At 47.5% G+C, this 18,946-nt stretch overlaps 3 protein-coding genes across 3 annotated transcripts; 2 read left to right on the top strand and 1 right to left on the bottom strand.

The window, feature by feature from the left end:
* Positions 1-1,927: 1,927 nt before the first annotated feature.
* On the top strand, positions 1,928-14,168 carry CSUI_000303 (uncharacterized protein; the record flags this gene model as incomplete). The annotated part of the gene is made up of 13 exons (XM_068060537.1): positions 1,928-2,192; positions 2,893-3,446; positions 4,246-4,413; positions 5,252-5,400; positions 6,174-6,227; positions 7,334-7,544; positions 8,191-8,280; positions 8,800-8,884; positions 9,407-9,473; positions 10,702-10,801; positions 11,385-12,296; positions 12,929-13,164; positions 14,055-14,168. 13 exons carry the CDS (start codon positions 1,928-1,930, stop codon positions 14,071-14,073), a joined length of 2,910 nt encoding a protein of 969 aa, XP_067927490.1. The 3' UTR covers positions 14,074-14,168.
* Positions 13,860-17,491, bottom strand: CSUI_000302 (inner membrane complex protein 20). Its single transcript, XM_068060536.1, has 4 exons — positions 17,054-17,491; positions 16,453-16,725; positions 15,847-16,198; positions 13,860-14,370 (listed from the first exon to the last, which is right to left on the bottom strand). The coding sequence occupies exons 1-3, from the start codon at positions 17,253-17,255 to the stop codon at positions 16,008-16,010; spliced, it is 666 nt and encodes a 221-aa protein (XP_067927489.1). The 5' UTR covers positions 17,256-17,491; the 3' UTR covers positions 13,860-14,370; positions 15,847-16,007.
* CSUI_000301 (uncharacterized protein) lies at positions 17,088-18,547 on the top strand (the record flags this gene model as incomplete). The annotated part of the gene is made up of 2 exons (XM_068060535.1): positions 17,088-18,247; positions 18,426-18,547. A coding segment is annotated over one exon (315 nt), but the record flags the coding sequence as incomplete, so codon positions are not given.
* Positions 18,548-18,946: the final 399 nt, after the last annotated feature.

Below are 18,946 nucleotides of genomic sequence, written 5' to 3'. Positions count from 1 at the left end.
AAGACGACCCCAGTCCTCCATCGTCAGTGCGCCGCTCGTAGCGCAAGTATCTCGGAGAACTCCGGCCAGCCACGACGATCGCAAACAGCTCTTATCGTCTTCTTCTTCCTGAGTGGCAATCCAATGGTTTACCTACCCTCACCCCTACGACACACCTCGTATCCAGAATTTCCTTCAACTCGTGTTTCTACATCCTTTCACTCTTCACATAGTCTTCATAAAAAACCTCCCCCAAGCCAAAACATTATCTCTGAGTATTCTTCTTCTTCTCATCTCTTTTGATCTCTCGTTGCCCCAAAGTGTCCGTGCTCTCCGCGCGCCTCTTCAAGATCTCCTGTCTACTCCCAGTTCTCTTAGTTGTTCTTCTTAGTTAGTCCGAGGTAGGGTGATCAGTTATCTTTATCCGTCTTTCTTCTCTTTCTTTCCTCGGCCGCCTTTAACCCCACCGTTTCGAAATCTCTTCACTATCGTCGCCACGAGAATCCGTCTCACTACACATCCTTCAGTTTGTCAACCCTTACAAATGAAAGAGGAAGATACCTTCCTTTGATGACTCGAGTTCTCCTCTTTTCCCGTCAGGGCCTTTCCTGTCGCTTCCCTGCCCTCCATCCAAACAATCATAGGGAATAGCTTTTTCTTTGACTTCGTTTCTTTACTCACTCTCTGCTCTCCAGATCCTCCCTCTATATAACATTCTTTCCGACAGATTCTCCAGGCGTTGAAACCTACGACCTCCTTTCTCTCCGCACCTCTCCAAGGATACGAGGAATATTCTTCCTATCCTACTTCTTTCTAAGTCAACTGAGCTTCCATAGGCTCCGGCTCTCCCCTTGTCTCCTCACCGTTGTGAATCAGTACCGAGGTCGTTTTCGTATGGAAGAAGTTCCGTAAGCTCTCGGGCCCCTCATCCTTTCTCTTCTCTCTAGATTTCACTTTTTGCTTTTGATACCTTTCTGTTTTGCTTCTATGTCCTTATCTTTTTCTTTCATTCCACTCAGGCTCTCTCAGCCTCGGTAATGTCGAGCTACATGACTCGATTTTCTTGAGATGACGGATTGGAGGGCCGGTAGATCTACCAATGGAAGAGGGAAGGTATTGCTTTAGTTTGAGTAAAGGGGTGGTCCTTCGGATAGGAAAGGAAAGAAAAGATTCTTCTTCGGTAAAGTTGGAAAGACGTGTTTGTTTATTGAATGGACTTTCATCTCCTTCAACTGTCTAGTGGAGAACAAGCAACAGCTTCTTTCCTCTTTTCTCAATCATTGAGAAGGACAGCGGTGTTTGGACAACATGGTGGCCTCCGTAGATCGGGGTGTATGTACACCTGATCTCTTCCACAGTCTCGTTTATCGGTTTCTTTCTCAAGGGATATCAGCATGAAGGAGATTGTGATTTTTGCTTGTCAAAGATGATGACGGTCTCTCACTCCTATTCAGTCGTTCCTTCTTTACCTCCAACTCTTTTGGTTTGCAGATCTCTTTCCTTTTCTGCGATTTCGTCTGTCGTTTCATCAAAGTCGAAAACATCCCCAATCTTCACTCGACTACTTCATTCGCCTGGGTCTACATACACCTGGTGACGGGGGGGACAGTCATCTGCTTTGAACACTTCTTTTGTCTCTCTCTCTCTCCCCTTTCTTTCTTTCCCTCCTCCTTTCTTTCTCTCTCTCTTTTCTTCTACGTTCTATGCAACCAAGCGAGGAAAGGAAGCTCTCGTTCTTTCCTCTTTACTTCCTATTTTTCTTTCCTTCTCCACGTCTTCCCCTGTCTGTTTGATCTGTTGTTTTCCCATCACAAGATAAAGCATGAAAGGTTTCTTGAGAAAGACGGTTCCTTTCTTCCTCTTTCTTCTTCGCCAGGAGATCTTGTCTTTTCTTTCTCCCTCCTGGACGGGCTTCATTCGGGGCTGATTATGACCCTCTTCTATCACAATGGTGTTGTTACCACCTGATGAATTCTTTCGCTCTTTTTTTCATCTTTCTTCGACTTCTACTTCTCTCTCTTCTGCTTCTCATGATCAGCGAAGTTCTTCACCTCCGCCTCATCCACCCGTCTCTTTTCTTGTCTTCTGTACCCCCGAAGTCGACAGTGTCTGCTGCTGCCATCTCATATCGACCTATCTCAACTCTCAGCTCATCTTCTCAGATACCCAGTGGGATCGAGGCAACATCGCGCTCGATCTTGAGATAGTCAATGGTAAGAACATCCTTACATACCCCTCCACAATCAAGCAAAAGGACTGTATATCTATAGGGATGCTCATATGTAGATGTATATGCATCCGACTGTATATCTGTCTATATATATAGGTGGATATATATGCATACGATTGAATCTATACCTGTCTATCTACCTATCTATCTATCTATATATATACGCATACGACGGTATCTGTACCTATATATATATTTATACATATGTAGATATACATGGCCAGCACAGTCTTCGGTGATCGAGTTGTTTGTTCCCATCTCTTTGTCTTTCCCTCTTTGTGTACGGAGAGACAAAGAAATTTCTTTTATCACCTGGATCGTAGGAGGAAGATAGATGTCAAGTGAGATTGGTTGCGGTGTGGTCTTAATGAAGCTCAGATTCTTCACACACACCATCAATCGTCTCTAGGCTATCCTTCAAAGCGCTGACATACCTATGAAGGGGTATACGTGACATATGCTGCATGTGCGTATATGTCTGTATATGTGTAGAGGTAACGCGCAATCTGTTTTTCTTGGGAGACAAAGAGGAAAAAAGAAGCAGAAGAAGAGCCCAAGAGAAGTTGGATTGAGAGGAAGATGTATTCTTACATGTAGAGCGATTCAAGCTGGCCTATAGGCTTGTTCTGATCTCTCTATATAGACTTGTTACGGATGTTGTGTGGTGATTTGGGTTATTTTAGGCATTCCAGATGTTCTATCATGGATCGATCGGCACCTCGATATTCACCTGGATCGATGCTCTATTGCATCTCCGCACCCTGGAGGTCTACCTCGTTTAGAGCAGCCGTCTCTCTTTCGTCTTCCTTTCTATGATCGAATACTTTTCATTGGCTTAGGAGGACTGGCAGACTGTGAGACAGGGGCGAATGAAAGAGGGGGTGGGTCTTCTCTCAATGCGCTCACGTCTACTTTATATGCCGCTGTCACCGATCTCTTCTTATATAAGGCGGTAAAACAGCAGGCTTTGGATGAATTTCGAAGGCGAAAAAGAAGAGAAGAACTCAGGAAAAGACATTCACTACATCATGGAGGAAATTTCACTTCCTCGTCATCGTCGGGACTCTATAATAATGGGGGGGAAGGAAATGGAGATGACGCCTACTCTTCTTCTTCGGGTGTAGTGACACCTGAGGATGAGGCAGCAGTACTTCGACTGGAATCAAGAATTCGCTCGAAAATCAAAATTGCTGTTTTGGACTCCAGACGACCTCTCCATGGAGCTCTCATGATGAGGGTACGTATCATGTACCTTTATGCCTTGATGTATTTTTCCATCTCCTATGTCTACAGAGACAGAGGTACATGTGTCGACCTTCATGACAGGTGCATATATACGAAGACGAGGGGGGCCTATGAATGTGTTTGTGTCTATGAGCCCTGCTGGTTCTTTACCATCGCTTTTCCTTCCCTTTCTTTCAGCTTCTCTCCTTCGATTTCTTGGGGAGTTAAGATCTCCTCGCGTATCATTCTTCTTGCAAAACTCTTGCCCTCTATTATAGTTATGTATCCGCCCTCTCTTTCAACTCCTTCAGGCTCCTGGCTAGTACATGGAGTCTATAGATAGATAGATACGCATGGATGTAATTGAAGCGAACTGATGTGCGAAAGAAACGAGTCTCTCGACGGAGACTTCTACTTCAACACATCTCCTGGATCCATTCAGCATCTTGACTGCGGTATACATCGCTTTCTCTCCTCTATGTGGATTTCTATACACGACGTCTGTACATCCACCATAGATAGTTGTTTGGAATCTCTGAGAAGGGAGAAACATACAATAGAACGGCTCAGGTTCTCTCTCGAGTCGCTGGCCTCCTTATGTCTAGATTCTCTCAGTGACATTCTAGGTTCTCTCTCCCCTCTGAAGTCAGTCTTAAAGGTCTCTATGGGAACGTCTGTGCTACAGGGGACACCTTGAAGAAAACGCTAGCGGAACTCTCTCGAATATAGAGGACGACGAGCCGTGCTCCTCTGCATGTGGCACGTTCTTACACGTGGCCCCGGCTTAGGTCTGATGTTCTTCGTATGTGTAGGACGGTGACTGGATGATGCCAATGGAATCAAGTGAACAAGATCTTCTTGAACGGAGACAACGTGAACGCAGAGAGATGAGAGGAGGGGGAGGAGAAGGAGGAGGCGGTTCTTCTTTTCTCTCCGACGGCTTATATTCGGGAAAGCCTTGTGCTGCTGTCCTTGCGAAGGTAAAAGAGGTGTCCATGAATGACAAAGGGAGATTTCATGCTATTACTTCTTTCTGTTTATTACTTCTCTCTGTCTCCTCCGTTGTCTATCTTTGTTCATGTCTCTCCTCTATTTGGTCATATACCCGTGTATAAGTGTCGCCGTAGATCTTCAGACTAGTGTAAATGAATTTCTTTGTCGTCGTGGAGCATGAACGCTCGTGTGTCTACACCCCTACACTCCTACAGCAGGAGCGCCTTCGTTTGACTCTTAATGGTCATGATGCTAGTCTCGGGTGTACGTGCTCCCACTCCGCTGAGTCCATCTCATATCGAGTAAGCTGCCTATGTCTCTGTGGATATGTTTCTCTCTCTCTCTCTATATATATATATGTATGCGTACAACGCATCTGTGTGGGAGGCAGAGAGCACTGCAGTCAGTTTCTCGGTAGAGGCAGTTGAGCCCCAGGGATTTCCTCTGGGAGAAGATGCGAAGTGTCTCTTCTGCCTCGCTTGTTCTCCGCTCTTCTTTACACCTCCCGTGGCTCCTTGGAGCTTCTTGAGCATCCATATACGACCTCTATGGATATGTATGTACTTTTGTGTCTACGTGTGTATCTGTGTAGTCATATAGCTATTCACCCCTCTTTGAGGAGAACAGCAGAAAGGCTTCTGCATGGACACCATCAATCCAGTAGAAAGAGAGCGACATGAGGGAAACCCGCCCCTCTTCCCCGTCTCCCCGCTTCCTATCCTTCGTTTGCTGCATGCACTTGTGACTGATTTTCTTTCATGAAGTCTTCCGAACAACACCACATCACATTGTGTCCGTGTGTATTCTCTTTCGTTGATCTGATAGGTCTTGGAGCCTCTATATGAGGTCGAGAGCAGTAGATATGTCTTCGGCGCTGCAGTATCTGCGGCTTCATTTCTTCAATCGGAGTGGATGGCCAATGACGACTACAACGACCTTATCTTCTCTCTCAAAGATCTCAATATTTCCGCCGTGTAATTAGATCAGACTTTTCTCCAGCCGTTTGTTTCTTCTTGTATCTATCCAGTCACGCTTGTTTTACTTCCTACGCCTGAGTGGTTTGTGTATAAGTGCACATGGACTCCTATAAGGCACACGGATGTATGCGAGGTAGATACATGCATGAATACCTGCCTAGGTCATCACAAGTGTACAGGCCCATCTAGATACCTGTCTACGTCTAGCTCTACGAGGGATCACCAGGTCATAGCACACAGATGCCCGGATGCTGGTACTTGGCACACATTTACTTTTCTCTCTATCTATGTATTCTCGTTGAGGTGCCTATCTGTCCACCTATGCACGGCTGATCTCTCTGTCATTCCCTATGCGAGTATAGATCTGTTTAGCACGTAGCGCCCTCCGCCTTTAGAAGACTATCTAGCGTGCAGCTGTTTGGGTAGGTAGGATGACATGGTCGTCTTCGTGAAGGGGCACGTGTGCTTGATATATCTTGCTCTGATTCTCTTTAAACGGCTTGCACCTTGGTGCATAGCCGCATCAAATAGCATAGTGGCTCACAAACTGTCCTGGTGTAGATACACCTCTCCCTGTATGAAGGAGTGTTTCTGATTCCACCTCTCTACGGAGGTATCTAAATACTCTTTTCCCTCTGTTTCCTTCCCTTCCTGTCTTTCTGCTATAGAAGACGATAGCTACAGTCAGTGTGTAGAGATGCTGGTGTCGCTACAGTGTTTCTTCCCATTCTTGAGATACGCGTTTGTGTGGTGTATGTATTTCTCTACAGTCCTTTCCTTCGAGATGATGACAGCAGTGGTCTTTTGCCTCTTCTTCGAAATGGGTGAGTATCTCTCTCTTCATCTCTCTTTACTCTTTTTCAAGCATCCTCTCTTATAGTCAAACCATACGTGCTTCTTGAAAAGACAGACAGAAAGACAATCTCCAGTGAAGCTTGTTGAAAAGCTGCGTGAGAGAGAGAGTTGACATTTGCAGAGAAAGAATCTCCATGCTTTGGCAGTCAGTCTTCTTTGATTTCCACGGGTGGCCGATGGATGTATTTCATCCTTGCGGCGGATAGGCAAGGAGAGAAGTCAGAAGGGTCAGTGAAGAGAAACCTAGACGTTTGTCTCTTCTGAAGTTTCACGGGCGGGAAAGGGGAGAGGATGTAGTCGGGAGGGAGTGTACATACAGACAGTGCTGCCGATTGATTGCTCGGCTCTCTTGAATGAAATCGTTGCCAGAGGAGTTCTACCCAGATCTGTAGAGACAGAGGACCGCTGCGAGAGAGCGAAGCGAAGGTCTCCATTCGTGAGCCTGGCTGCATTACGAGGATCAGATTTGTGGGCAAAACATCCATACGTCTATGCCTACGTGTATGTCATTCTCTCTTCTGCTAACTAACAGTCATGAGGTGTGTCTCTACACATATCATGTCTCGCGTCCTTATAGCGACGTATGTGTGTGTGTTCTGTATGAGGCTGGAGACGAAGATCTCTGTTCCCCATTTTGGACTATGTGTATTATAAGTCTCATTTCTAAAGGTAGAGTGTCTTTTTCCTGCCTCTCGTGTAAAAGTGGCACTCTTCACAACCGACGCGATGTAGACGAACGCCTCCTAGGTGTATTCGCATTTTGCCTGAGGCTCCATGTCCTGTCAAACGGCTTCCTGACAGCGTGGGGGAGTCAGCTTAGCTTTCCCCCTTCTGTTGGCCATCTTCCATGACTCCCTTCCTCTCCATATTCAAGGAGAAACACAGACAAGCAAGTATCCATCACAAGTATAGTTTGACTGCGGACCGTCTACTATGTCTTCTGTCACACATGTTCCTAGCTGTCTCTTTCTTTCTCTCTGCCTCTCTCTCTCCCTCCCTCGCTCTCTCTTTGTATGCACATGTATACGTGGGTTATGAAGTCTCGGGAAGAGCTTTGTGTTTGTCTCTTCTGCAGGTCTCTGCAAGATTCTCTCAGCATTGCCCCAAGTCTGTGCGTTTCTTCGGCAAAGGGAGAAAACTTCTCATTCCCTGCTTCTTCTCTTCTCGGAAAGGCAGCTAGGGGAGGAGCTGGAGGCTTGACATACCTCCAGCACTGTAATGAGCTTCGAGTTCAGTGTGGAATCACGTGCAAAGCCATGACCGAACCCTTCAGTGGTCTTGAAGTTGTACGTCGGTCGGTTCTCGTTCTTAGAAAGGTGGACCTCTCTTCTCATATCTCTTTCTTTCTCTCGGTAGATAGACCAAGCAGTATGCATACATACATACACCTGTGCAGCTATCTCAGCGCACGTCTCATTTCTAACGACCCACACGCTTTCGGGATGCACTGAAGTGTACATACACCCTCGAAACGACAGAGCATACATACACCATTGGTAAAGACAAGGTCCCGATTTGTCATGCTTCTCCTTTCGAGTCTATACGTTGTTTTTCCTCTTTCATCGGAGTGGTTTAGTATACTTTCACATCCTCGTCTGCTTATACACAGAGACATTCCCTCCCTCTAGAGAATCGTTTAACGATAAGGAGATCTGAAAGAAACGCCGCATGAACACATACATATACATATATATATAGCATCCATGGCGCCCACTGCCTTCTCCACCGCTTCGTTTTTACCTGTTGAGTGTAGAAGAAGGATACTCCTCTCTACCCCAGTCTTAGCATAGCATCCAGATAATACCCTCTTTATCAGCATCTAGCTCGCGGGAGAGAGGATCAAGTTGCTTTCCTCGCCGTCTATACGAAGTGTCATTCGTTCCGTTCTTTTCATACGTCTCTTCTCTTCTCTCTCCGCCTGTTGCACTCTAGGCCCAGCAGAAGATTGTCTTTGAATATCTTCGCCAAACACTTCGTCTCCCTGATCGTTACTGCTTAAACTGGATTAGACATGCACATCAGGTGAGAAAGGGTAAACCCCAGACCCTCTTCTCTCTTATTCGGTCTTGGCGGAGGGATATCAACATCTATACATCTGTATGGCTCTCTGCGTATACACGCATATATACAACTCTATGTGTGTCGGTTCACGTATGTAATGCATGCATCAGTACGAAGCGGGTCTTCTCGTCATTCACCTATTCGCAACTAGACATAACGAGTTTGTATGCGAAGCTATTTCTATCCGACGTTCTCAAATCTCTCTCAGACTCAAACTAGCAGCCACATATACATCTATACAGATAGATATGGTTGCTACATGCTTATGTGGCTGTTTCATGAAGGTGCGTGCATGCGTAGAACTCCTCGTTTCTTGGTAGGTAGATAGACTGAGTGGTCGAAAGACAAACAAGGCTTTTCTTTTCTTTTCTCCTACTGTTTTTTCTTCTATTCTCCGTGGATAGGCCTTCTAACCATGTCTTTTCCCCCTTCCCCGGAAAGTCTTTTGTCTTTGACTGTTCTTCTATCTTTCCATTACAGGAGAGAGAAAGAGGCAACTTCATGACCATTCCTAATGCTGACGCCGCCTTTTTACTTCAGGCTTTACTAGCAAGGTCTGCAGCTCGTAAGTGATAGGACGGCCCTTCTCATTATGTTCAGCGAACGTTTCTGCATCCTTCTTTTTGTTCTTCTTCGCTTTTCGCAATCTTCATATGCATCAACTCCCACTTCTGACGTTTCCTTCTCAGGTACTCTGCTTGCTAACGATTTATCTATCTGTCTATCTATGCCTATGTCTCTCACCGTTTTCTCGCTTCTGCGTTGTGTGTAGAAGGCGCGAGTAGACATCGCAGGAGCTTCCTTCCCTAGATTCCTGACACTCTTTTTTGGGGGAGAAACACCTTACGACAAGCTTCTCCGTGCATGCTTTGCAAACCTCTAGCTCTTGTCTCGTGTCTGTGGTGGGTCTGTTGGAACTTATTATCTTTCAAGTTGTTTTATCAGGTATCTCGAAGTGTCTATACACTTGAAGGAAGTGTCTATGCACTCCTCTCCGCCCTCTGGACAGATTTCTCTTAGAGGAAATACCACTAAGAACACATCGCTTGAATTGTTGTCCATTGTCCTTCTTCTTCTCTGTCAATAGAGGATCTGAAGAGCTCGTCTGCCGCATACCGATGGAACGCTGTTGAGGCTCTCCAACTGCTAGCGAGGTAAGGGCTATTTCCCTCTTCTTGAACTCTTCCTCTCTTCTCTCCTAACTAACCACCTCGTCTCTCTTCTCTTCTTTCCCATTTTACAAATGAAACGCTGTCTTAGTAGATACCATGCACGCGCAGCCCTATGCCCCAGGAGGTTTCTCAGCCTTGTGGTCTTTATGCCGTCGCATGAAGACCACATGGAAACAGAAGCGATCTTCTTCCTTCTCTTTTTGCCTTCATAGAAGGACAGGAATGTTTCGAAAGCTTGCACCAGGTTTCCTCAAAAAAGGAATTTCAAGCCCCGAGCTTAGCGATAGCATCGACTTCGCTCCAAAATAACTCACCTAAGACTTCATCCTTTAATTGAAAACTCTGACCACACAGTTCGTTCGACGGTTTATCTGCTACGTCCATGTGCGTCCAGATAGCTCAAATAGAAAGAATTTCTCTCAGCCGGATCCGTTAGCGTGAATTGACAGGAGTTTTGTTTCTCTAGGGAGAAAGAATCCGAACAAGGAAGGACGGTTTTAGTCTCTTTCTCTCATATTCGAACTGTATCAACTCTATCAGTGATACCACCGTCTTTAGACAAATGAAGATCAGTTTCAGGGAAGGGCGAGAGATGGCCGCAAGCATCTGAAGATGAGGTGTAGATCATACTTTGCTATCTTGTGCGAGAGAAAAGAAGAAGGAAGGAAAGGGGGTGCCTGTCGTGCTATCAGCTTGTCCCTTTTTTCTCGGAAGAGTAGAAGAAAGGAATGAGGTGTCAAATAAAGACAGACACAGACTGATTTCATTCAGAAGATAGATACACGGGCAGCCAAAGAAATGTTCGAGCACTAGGAAAGAATACATTCGATCATTCCTGTGATTCGGATGTATAAAGAAACAGGTCTCTCTCATGGCTGAAGTCTCTTTCTTGTTTATACCGCCAAGCAGGCATGTAGGATTACAAGACATGTACTACGCATATTGCCTGTGATACTGCTCTACTGTGCAACTGGAGGCAAGCTTATTATCTACACGAGAAACCAAGATATATGATGCTATGGACAGAACATCTTTCATAAATAGATAGATAGGTGTCGGTCATTCTGTGTGGAAAGGGGGGATAGGGGTGTCTATCCTCCTTTGTCGAGGGCGTTCATTTTCTTCTGTTGAGCGTGTGGATGGAAAGAACTTCGGTTCAGTCTTCCTAGACATGATGAGAGGCTTCAGTTTTCGTGTCCTTTCTGTTCAGGATTACCTCTACAACGACAGCCGAGCAAGTTGTAGCTCTGGAGCAGCTCAGAGAGGTTCAGGCTCTTGCGGTTCATCAGCACCGCCAGCTCCTGTCTCATGTATGTTGCTATCTGTTCTACTTTTTCTATCACGTCTCCCGAGCTCATACATGAACAGATGTATCTGTCTTTGTTGCCGGAGTCCGCTCGCGAAGAAGCTTTCATCTCTACATATAGGTATTGAACTGGAGCACACGTATAACGGTGTTGTTCATGTGTCGTTGATATTGATTCTCACACTTGTACACATATAGACATAGAAGGACTGCATGCAAATGGATAACGAAGGAGAGGGACCGTGACAAAGGGGGGAACGAGAACGGAGACGGCAGGCGCATTAGAACAGTTAAATGGGCGACATGTATCCTCTGAGATCTGTAGATTGCGATGGTTGCCCGGCAGGCAGATGCCCGTGTCGGAGCCTCACGTGCTAGACACATCTACCGGATGGATAGATAGATAGATAGAAGTCACTCCTGCGATTGTCCTTGTGTAAAAGAAGCGGCATCTATTATATTCTTACCATTCCTAGGGCCAGTCTCCACTGTCTTTTTTTCCCCTCCTGCTCTTTCCGATTCCTTGTCCCTTCATCTTGTTCTTTCGTTTTTTCTTCTATCCTTTTCTTCATCTTCTCTCTCTCCAGCTTAACTTAGCTCGATCGTCAAGCTACGGACGAGGAGGTGTTCTGCTTGTCACCCTTCAGCATCCTCGAGGTTTTCTACTTCATCCGGCTTATATACGGTCATTCGCTCTTTTGTGCTCTTTGAAACATGCTCATGGGAATGAGAGTAAACGTCTACCTGTTATACTTCACATCGTAACACAGAGAGAGGCCTTTACCCCTCAAGCCGGATCAAAGGGAGGTGGCGAGCGCAGCCTTCTCTACGCATGCACACCCAATGCTGATCCTGAGAGCCCTGATATCTTTCCATATGTTTTATGTAAGATGGTTGGATCTGGATATTCTACTAACAAGAAGAAGAACCATGAGTTTTCAAAGAGAAGAAGAAGGAAGAAGAAACGGAGAAACCTCTCTGGCGAAGGAGATGAAGATAGTGAGAATGAACAACATGAAGATGGAGTGGAAGAAGGAGAAGATCGTGATGGAGACGAAGGAGAAGGCGTAAGTAGACATACCTCGCATGGAAGACCTGGTATTACTAGAGATGGCGGATGTCCATACATGATACACGTAGCTGTAGGCCGAGGTCTAGGAGCAGATATACAACGGCAAATAGCAGCTCTTTATCTACGTGAAGTCCGGAGAAGAGCGGAAGAAGAAGATATAGAAACAGGTGGAAGTGAAGTGGAAGATGAACTTAGTGAGTTAGACGGAGACGAAGAAGAAGAAGGAGATCACAATGATGCTGATGGAGATAGGCACGATGAAACCGGGGATGGATATAGGCATCAGCAGTCTGATAGAGATGGGGGAAGTGAGCACTTCCTTCTCCCATCTGACGATGAAGATGGAGCAAGGAGAAGAGTAGAAGAAGATCATAGTGGAAGAGGAGAAGGAGGAGAGGAAAGTGAAGAAAATGATGGAAAAGATCAGGTATACTTTTCGCACGATTGATTGGCTATAGATATCTGAATAGCTACTAAATCCTGCTGACGGCAGGGGGTTGTGTTGTTCATGTGAGAGAAAAGAGCTCTTTGGGTGACACGCGGTCGACTCAGAGATCTTCGGATCAGTAGACTTTCTATTGTCTCATTCCCTCGCTCACATTGAAGTCAGGTCTTTTCTTCCGTCTATGAAGAACAATGCTATCTACGAATATGACATCGATCTTACCCTACATGGCTCGTCAGCTGGCTCGAACGTTCTCGCGTTTATACTCTTCTCATGACTGTTTCTTCATATTGCTTACATAACAGCCATTTATATGTATTTCCAGCTTATCTATCTATATATATATATATATGTACGCATGTAGATCCGAATATATACGACATATAGAGAGAAACGATGAGTATTTGAAAGTGGTCTTACCCCTTCCCTTACTGCAGGAATAGACGCCGTCCCATGTTTGTGTGTGTGGGTTGGATTGTATCTTGTTGCCTACTCTTCCTTCCCCTCCTCTTTTTCCACACATGGGATGTCTCTGTTCATATATGTTGGTCTTTTTTGCATGCGTCTCTCGTCACCTCTTCTTGTGGTTGTCTTTCGGGCGATCTCCATCGCAGTGGAACGGCGCACGCTCAGATGGAGGAAGTGATGGAGAAGACCCTCTCGATCACCATGAAAACAAGCGACGTTACAGCGTCAGTAGTGCTGGGACGTCCGATGATCATTCGAGAGCCTTGATATCAGGGAGAAGAGTGGAACATCCAGAGAGATCGCAGAAGAGAGGAGGAGGAGGAGCAGCAGAAGGAAAGCCAAGACGTCAGAATTCTACAGGAGTCATTTCTAGTTCTTTGGGGTAAGCGACGAGGATACTGAGTCAGCAAGGAAAAAGGGAAGGAATCGTGGGCTCATGACATGCGTAGAATAGGTCCAACAGATTGCTGGTGTCTTTCATTCACACAGCGAGTAGACGTTCACTTTTCTCTTGGACTGCATGCACATGGAGAGATAGATAGATAGATAGACAGATAGCTTCTCGTGTCTGTTGCCCAGCGCTCGGAGTCCGCAATTCGATTTTTATATGGAGAGAGGGACCGGGCGTTTAGCTTCGGTGCCAAAGACGGGTATGTGATCCTAGTCACAGAAAGGGTGTATATACGTTGGATGTAGTCAAGACATTGTTGTAGATGACAATGAGCATCTTCATAGTTGTTTCGTGTGTTTTTCTTGCCCGTCTGGAATGTATTTACACATACGTGAAGAAAAGCAAGTCTGTTGAGTGTTCTCCGCATTCATTCTGACGTCTCACATCTCCCTTATAAGAAGCAGGGAATGGAGTGTGGACTGTGAAGACATTTGTGGGGCAGCGTTGTACGTCTACTTGAATGCGTGACGAGCCGGTGAGTCACTTCAAGATACTTGGAGACAATCTCCCCCCCGATATCCTGTCGTCTCATGAAAAAGGAAATACTACCGAATACTTGCATGCGAAGAAAGAATTCCATAGGCTCCACGGATAATGCACACTGTCCCCAATCTCGGACGGGTGCTTCCCCCCCCGCTTTCTGAAAGAAAACTCGACGGTAGGAATGAATGAGAAGGGAGGCCTGTTACTTCATTTACTGGATGACTTCCTTTCCCTCAACAATCACTCTTCATTGAATGCAATACAGAAGCGGTAAGAAACGTGATCTAACCGTCATCGGGGAAGTTGTTTTTCTGTGTGTGAAACTGACTGCACTCCAGAACCTCGCGAGAAGAGTGAGTTCCTCAAATAAGTTTCTTGATCGCATTTAATGAAGATAACAAGTCAGATCGCCCCAACAGGCAAAACCAAAGAGCATCCGTCCGTAGGCGAGAGTGGACGAATGCCCGGAATAAGCGACTTGACGCCATGTGTTCTCAGTAGGAACCTCTTTGGCTTCGTCACGCCCCCTGTCAAGAAATTTCGTTTTGATTGAAGGACTGACTTGCGCCAGTTGTTATTTTATTCTCCTTCTTGTGAAGAGCTATGATCAATAGGCATGCATCGCCTTTTCATTCCTCCGTAGCTTTTCACATACTGCTGAAAACACAGGAAAGAAAAACCAGAGAGGGAAAGAGGGAAGGCATGAGGGAGAAGGGCTACCGAAGCGCAGTCGAGATATTTGAACCTGCGTTTTTTTCTTTTTGTGACTGAGTGTTCAGTAGTAGTCTCTTCGTTTCATCTGCCCGAACCCTTCAAAAACCACTTGCTGTTTGATCACGGTTTTTTCCACCGCGGAAAAAGACCGAGGAGACGCATAGAGAGACCGAGATCTCGGTACTGGGGAACAACGACTGATACCGATGTGCGAAAGTACCGTTTAGTCACAGACACGTGTCCGGGAGCTGAAAGGAGCGTCTAATGAGTAGGCTAGGTTTGGTTTTTTCTTTCCCAATGGCAAGACTTAGTTGGTTTCCCCGGAGACGGGAACTGATTAAGAACCCTTGGGGGTGGGACAAGAGACCAAGTTCCGATCTTCGCGATACCTCGCGCCCGTACTTTGCCTGTCCAGCCTGGTCATTTGCTGAGAACGTCCAAGAGCGAACTAATGGTGATCATCTAAATTTCCAAGTGCTCTATTTCATGTGCTTTCTTCCACGGACTAAGAAAGATTGACAAAGACACACGCAACACATTACTGGTAGAGAACACGGGCCTCCTTCCAGAACAGTTAGCGCACCACACCTTCGGAAGCACTTAGCTTCGCTTTCCGAAGCATCGGTCTGTTATGTGAAAACACCAGCGCCTACGCGGCCAGGCGTCTCGAATTTTGGGGACAACACGACATGCTCTTTCTCCAGCCTTCAGGAATACTCAACTCTTAGCCTAGGAATGTCTGGCGTGGATGGACAGGCAAACCACCTCTTCGGGAAGAATCCATGACGGGGCTTTCTCCTTGTCATATCCCAAAAGAACGCTCACCTACCCATCCTCACACGTGTTGATAAGAAATATTGCTGGGCCTGCACGCCAGTCCTATGTCTACCTGCTTCCATGCAGCCCTGTTTCGTGTCCTGCCGACAACGGGGAGCCTTTTTTCTCTTGATCAGACTTTAGGACGAGCAGTCGGGTCATCCCTTGCTACATTAGAGAGGACAGCTGGGTCGGGTCTTGCCAAGCCGGCAGTGGCTTTTTTCCGATACATCTCTTCAGGCTTGTTTTGTTCCCTGTGTGTCCGACGGTACTGAGCTCCGTCATCCGCGGCGAGGATCGTATACCCAACTAGGTCTCATGGCGGAACTTCGGCGCAAACCCAGAAAAAGAGAGAAGTGAATGGCGCACTCAGCATTAGTGGCCACCCTAACTGGTAACCACTAATGCTGAGTGCGCCATACAAATAGAACTCCGTGAAGCTACCCGGACAGCTGTCAGATTGTGATATTCTGTAAGAATGGACGGCATCCTGCGTGCGTGTGCTCTTTCTGTACTATTGGCTGAAACCGGATTTCTTTCTGCAGTCTCCTTTTCCAAGCCCGCTGACCCTGGAGAAACCACCCTCCTGAAACGGCTTACTTCGCGGCGCTTCCCCTTCCAGGGGGGCGGGAGGCGACCCTCCCTTTCAACCTGGACGATAAAAAACACTTGAAACCTGAGCGGTGACGGTTCTCGTGAAATGCAATGAAGCATATCTTTAAGAAGACGCAGAAGAAAAACAGTGACGACACTGGAGAGGCTCATCTAGACCCTACACACGGCCAACACTGGCATACGGCGGTTCTGCATAGTCCTCCTTGCGTTCGACGAAGCCATACAGGCGCTGTAACATAAGCCTTTGTTGGCAGGCGATACTCGTTCGGTGAGAAAGTCTCGTCCACACTTCCGAAGTAAGCACCCTGAGAATAGGCCTCGGCTGGAACATCGACCTCTGCGAGGAACAACAGAAGACACCGAGCCCAAGTGTAGACACTCACGCAGGTCGTAACCGCGACAGGCTCTATAGTGCTCATTCCGTAACAGACTCCCGGATGTAGTTGGGCGCGCACGCCTCAAATAATGCGGAGCGGTCCTTCTATCGTGCGGTCGATGCCGATGTGGAGGCACGCCAAGTGAGTTGAGCTGGTAAACACCCACATCGAGGCAGCGCAGAAGACAGCAAACAGCTGAAGATGCGTAACGTACCTACATTCCTGCCCATAAAGGGCGTATCTTGCAGGGACTCGGGACCGAACGTTCTCCAACGTCTGATTTCTGTTTTGGTGCCCGCTCGCCTCAGCTTGTCCCAATACGTATAGTCGTGAGGCTCTAAGTCCCCTTCCACGACAAAAGATCCCTCCTGAGAATCAGCTGCTTCATGCTGCTGAACCGTGGTGGCCTCGAAAGCAGTTGTCCTGAGCTGCGAGGGTATGTGCGTAGGAGGATCCTGAAATTCCACTTCCCTCGCGGGCTCAGTTACTGGACAATCACCCAGTAAATGACACAGACAGCACCGGCCACAGATTCATTACTATAGCAGCCAGCACAAAAAAACTCGAGGGAAAACATCCGTACTACTGCAGTCGCCCGGGGTTGATACGCGGGGGCTCCCGTATTGAAGCAGATGAGAGCTCCCACTTGGAGCTCACAGTTAAGAAGTCTGGAATATCTCTAAGCATGTGTTTGTACAAAACCGCGATGTCTTCTATTGCTTCGCTTTCAAGTCCTTCTCTCAAAACATCCACATGTGGGTCGTCATACGGAAGGAGGACTTTCCACGAGCCACCTGAATATGAAAGGGACTTACAGGTTTGCTCGCCCGCCAAGCCCCTGGGTGATGGGGCAGGTGCCGCCATCCGGGGCTGATTAACAGTAACGAGGTTGGCCGGCGTTTCTACCGGCCCCAGGTTGGCTGGAAGAGGAGTGTCGTCTGCCGTTATAGTCACTGTCATCGAAGGCGTCGTGATCTTGAAGAGGCTCTGCACCGGCAACCCTGTCAACGGATCCATTTTGACGAGGATGAAATCACCTACAGAACACTCCGGCACCCACGGAAAACTGCTAGCTTTACTGGCTTTGTCGCACCGCGAGCGACCCGCTGGACGTTCAAGGGGCAGAAAACTCCGCGATCGCTTGCAAGACTAGATGGTTCCTGAAGAGGGAACGCTACCTTGGGGTGAAAAGAACCTTGCAGCTGTAATTGCCACAACGCTGCTGTGAAAGGGAAATCAAAAAGGAATGAAAATGATGTGTACGCAGTGTTACCCTGGACGTAACCCACCCACTCCTCCTAGCCAGTCGTAACCCGTGAGCGTGCTGGGCCATCGATGCGAGTGACACGCGTGCTTCGATTGTCTCCATTCGGCAAGCCCCCGACCGGGGTCAACTGGCTAGCCTAGCAAGCCGATTGGTGGCAAGGGAGATACTCAGAAATTGTTCACTTTTTTTCATTTACTTGTTTCCCCTATCTGAGGTATGCGTTCTTTTTTCAGGCTAACTGCCGTAATCTCTATCTCCATTTTGGAGCCAAGGTGACAGGCAATCCAGTGCCGTTTGGTCGACAAGGCAAACCAAGCCCCGCGGAGCTTTGTTTCAGCCGGGGTCCACTCAGAAAGCAGTGCCAGCAAGAGCGGGTACATCGCTGGTGCGGAGAGTCCGGAATTTCTGAACAGTGGTTTTCGTAAGCTCATTCTCTAAGGGCGACCACCATGGAGAAATCTATGTCACGAAAGATTATCTCTCATCAGTACTTGGTCCCGGGGCCAGCGATAACGGTCAGTGCCGAACCTCGTGGTTTCGAACAACAGCCTCCACCCACATTCAACTATGCTTTCAAAGCTTCAGGCCGAACTGTGAGGATTCAGATCGAAAAGCGTAACGCCGGTCCACCCATTGTCTACTCCATGAGTCCAGAAGGCAAGCTCCTCACAGGAGGCCCTGCCAGCGTTGCCATCGAAACCACTACGACCACGGACGCCATGTGAAGCTGAGCAGCTGAAGGGTAAGCAGGCCGCTTGGTACTCCTCTGGGAGAAGTATCTGACTGCGTGTGCCAGGGTGTGGCTAAGGCAGCCACACTGGTGCTTGTGCGACCACGTGCGTCACACGATGCGGCCGGGCTCTTGCCAGTTTTCACCTCGGGGCTCGCCACGCTTGCTTGTCGTGCTCTTGTATGTTCAGCTGGCTGGCGATCGGGATCTGCGACCCCGTTTACTTTTCGATGAGTCAGGTACATGGTAGCGACTGCTTATAAAGACTGTCCGACTCCGAAGTTCTGTGGGTGACGCAACCAGGTATACATTTTCCTTTCCCTTCTGGTAGAGCAGTGCAGTGCCGTGACCTGGTCAGTACTGCTCGGACTTCGATCAAAGGTATTTTCGTGCTTCGTGTTTCACGGTTCGACTTGAACGTGCCACGACACAGCAACACAGAAGTCTCGGCGCGTTCGGCTGAGCGCTTACTGTCGGTGCCGTACAGCGACCTGAGAGGACCCTTTCCACGAAAGTCTGGCACGGACTCCGGGGGACGCTTTGTATTTATCAACCAGCAGCACACATAAGCACTCCCAGTACCGTCATACAGTCAGCGTCTAAGGCACGGGGGACAGCTCTAGACATTCGCAGCAGCGCTCCATCAATCGTCGGGGCGGGCAGCCTGTCCACACGCATTCAAGCATAGTCCGGAAGGCCACCTGATGGAAG

This window comes from Cystoisospora suis (genome assembly GCF_002600585.1).
Source record: "Cystoisospora suis strain Wien I chromosome Unknown contig_129, whole genome shotgun sequence".
Lineage (NCBI taxonomy): Eukaryota > Apicomplexa > Conoidasida > Eucoccidiorida > Sarcocystidae > Cystoisospora > Cystoisospora suis.
This window is presented reverse-complemented; position numbering and strand designations above follow the sequence as displayed.

Coding starts and splice junctions, on each gene's coding strand:
- CSUI_000302 (XM_068060536.1), bottom strand. CDS start 17,255: ATGGATCCGTTGACAGGGTTGCCGGTGCAGAGCCTCTTCAAGATCACG. Junction 16,726..17,053: donor CTTGGCGGGCGAGCAAACCT/GTAAGTCCCTTT, acceptor GTGATTGTCCAG/TAACTGAGCCCGCGAGGGAA. Junction 16,199..16,452: donor CTTTATGGGCAGGAATGTAG/GTACGTTACGCA, acceptor TGTTCCTCGCAG/AGGTCGATGTTCCAGCCGAG.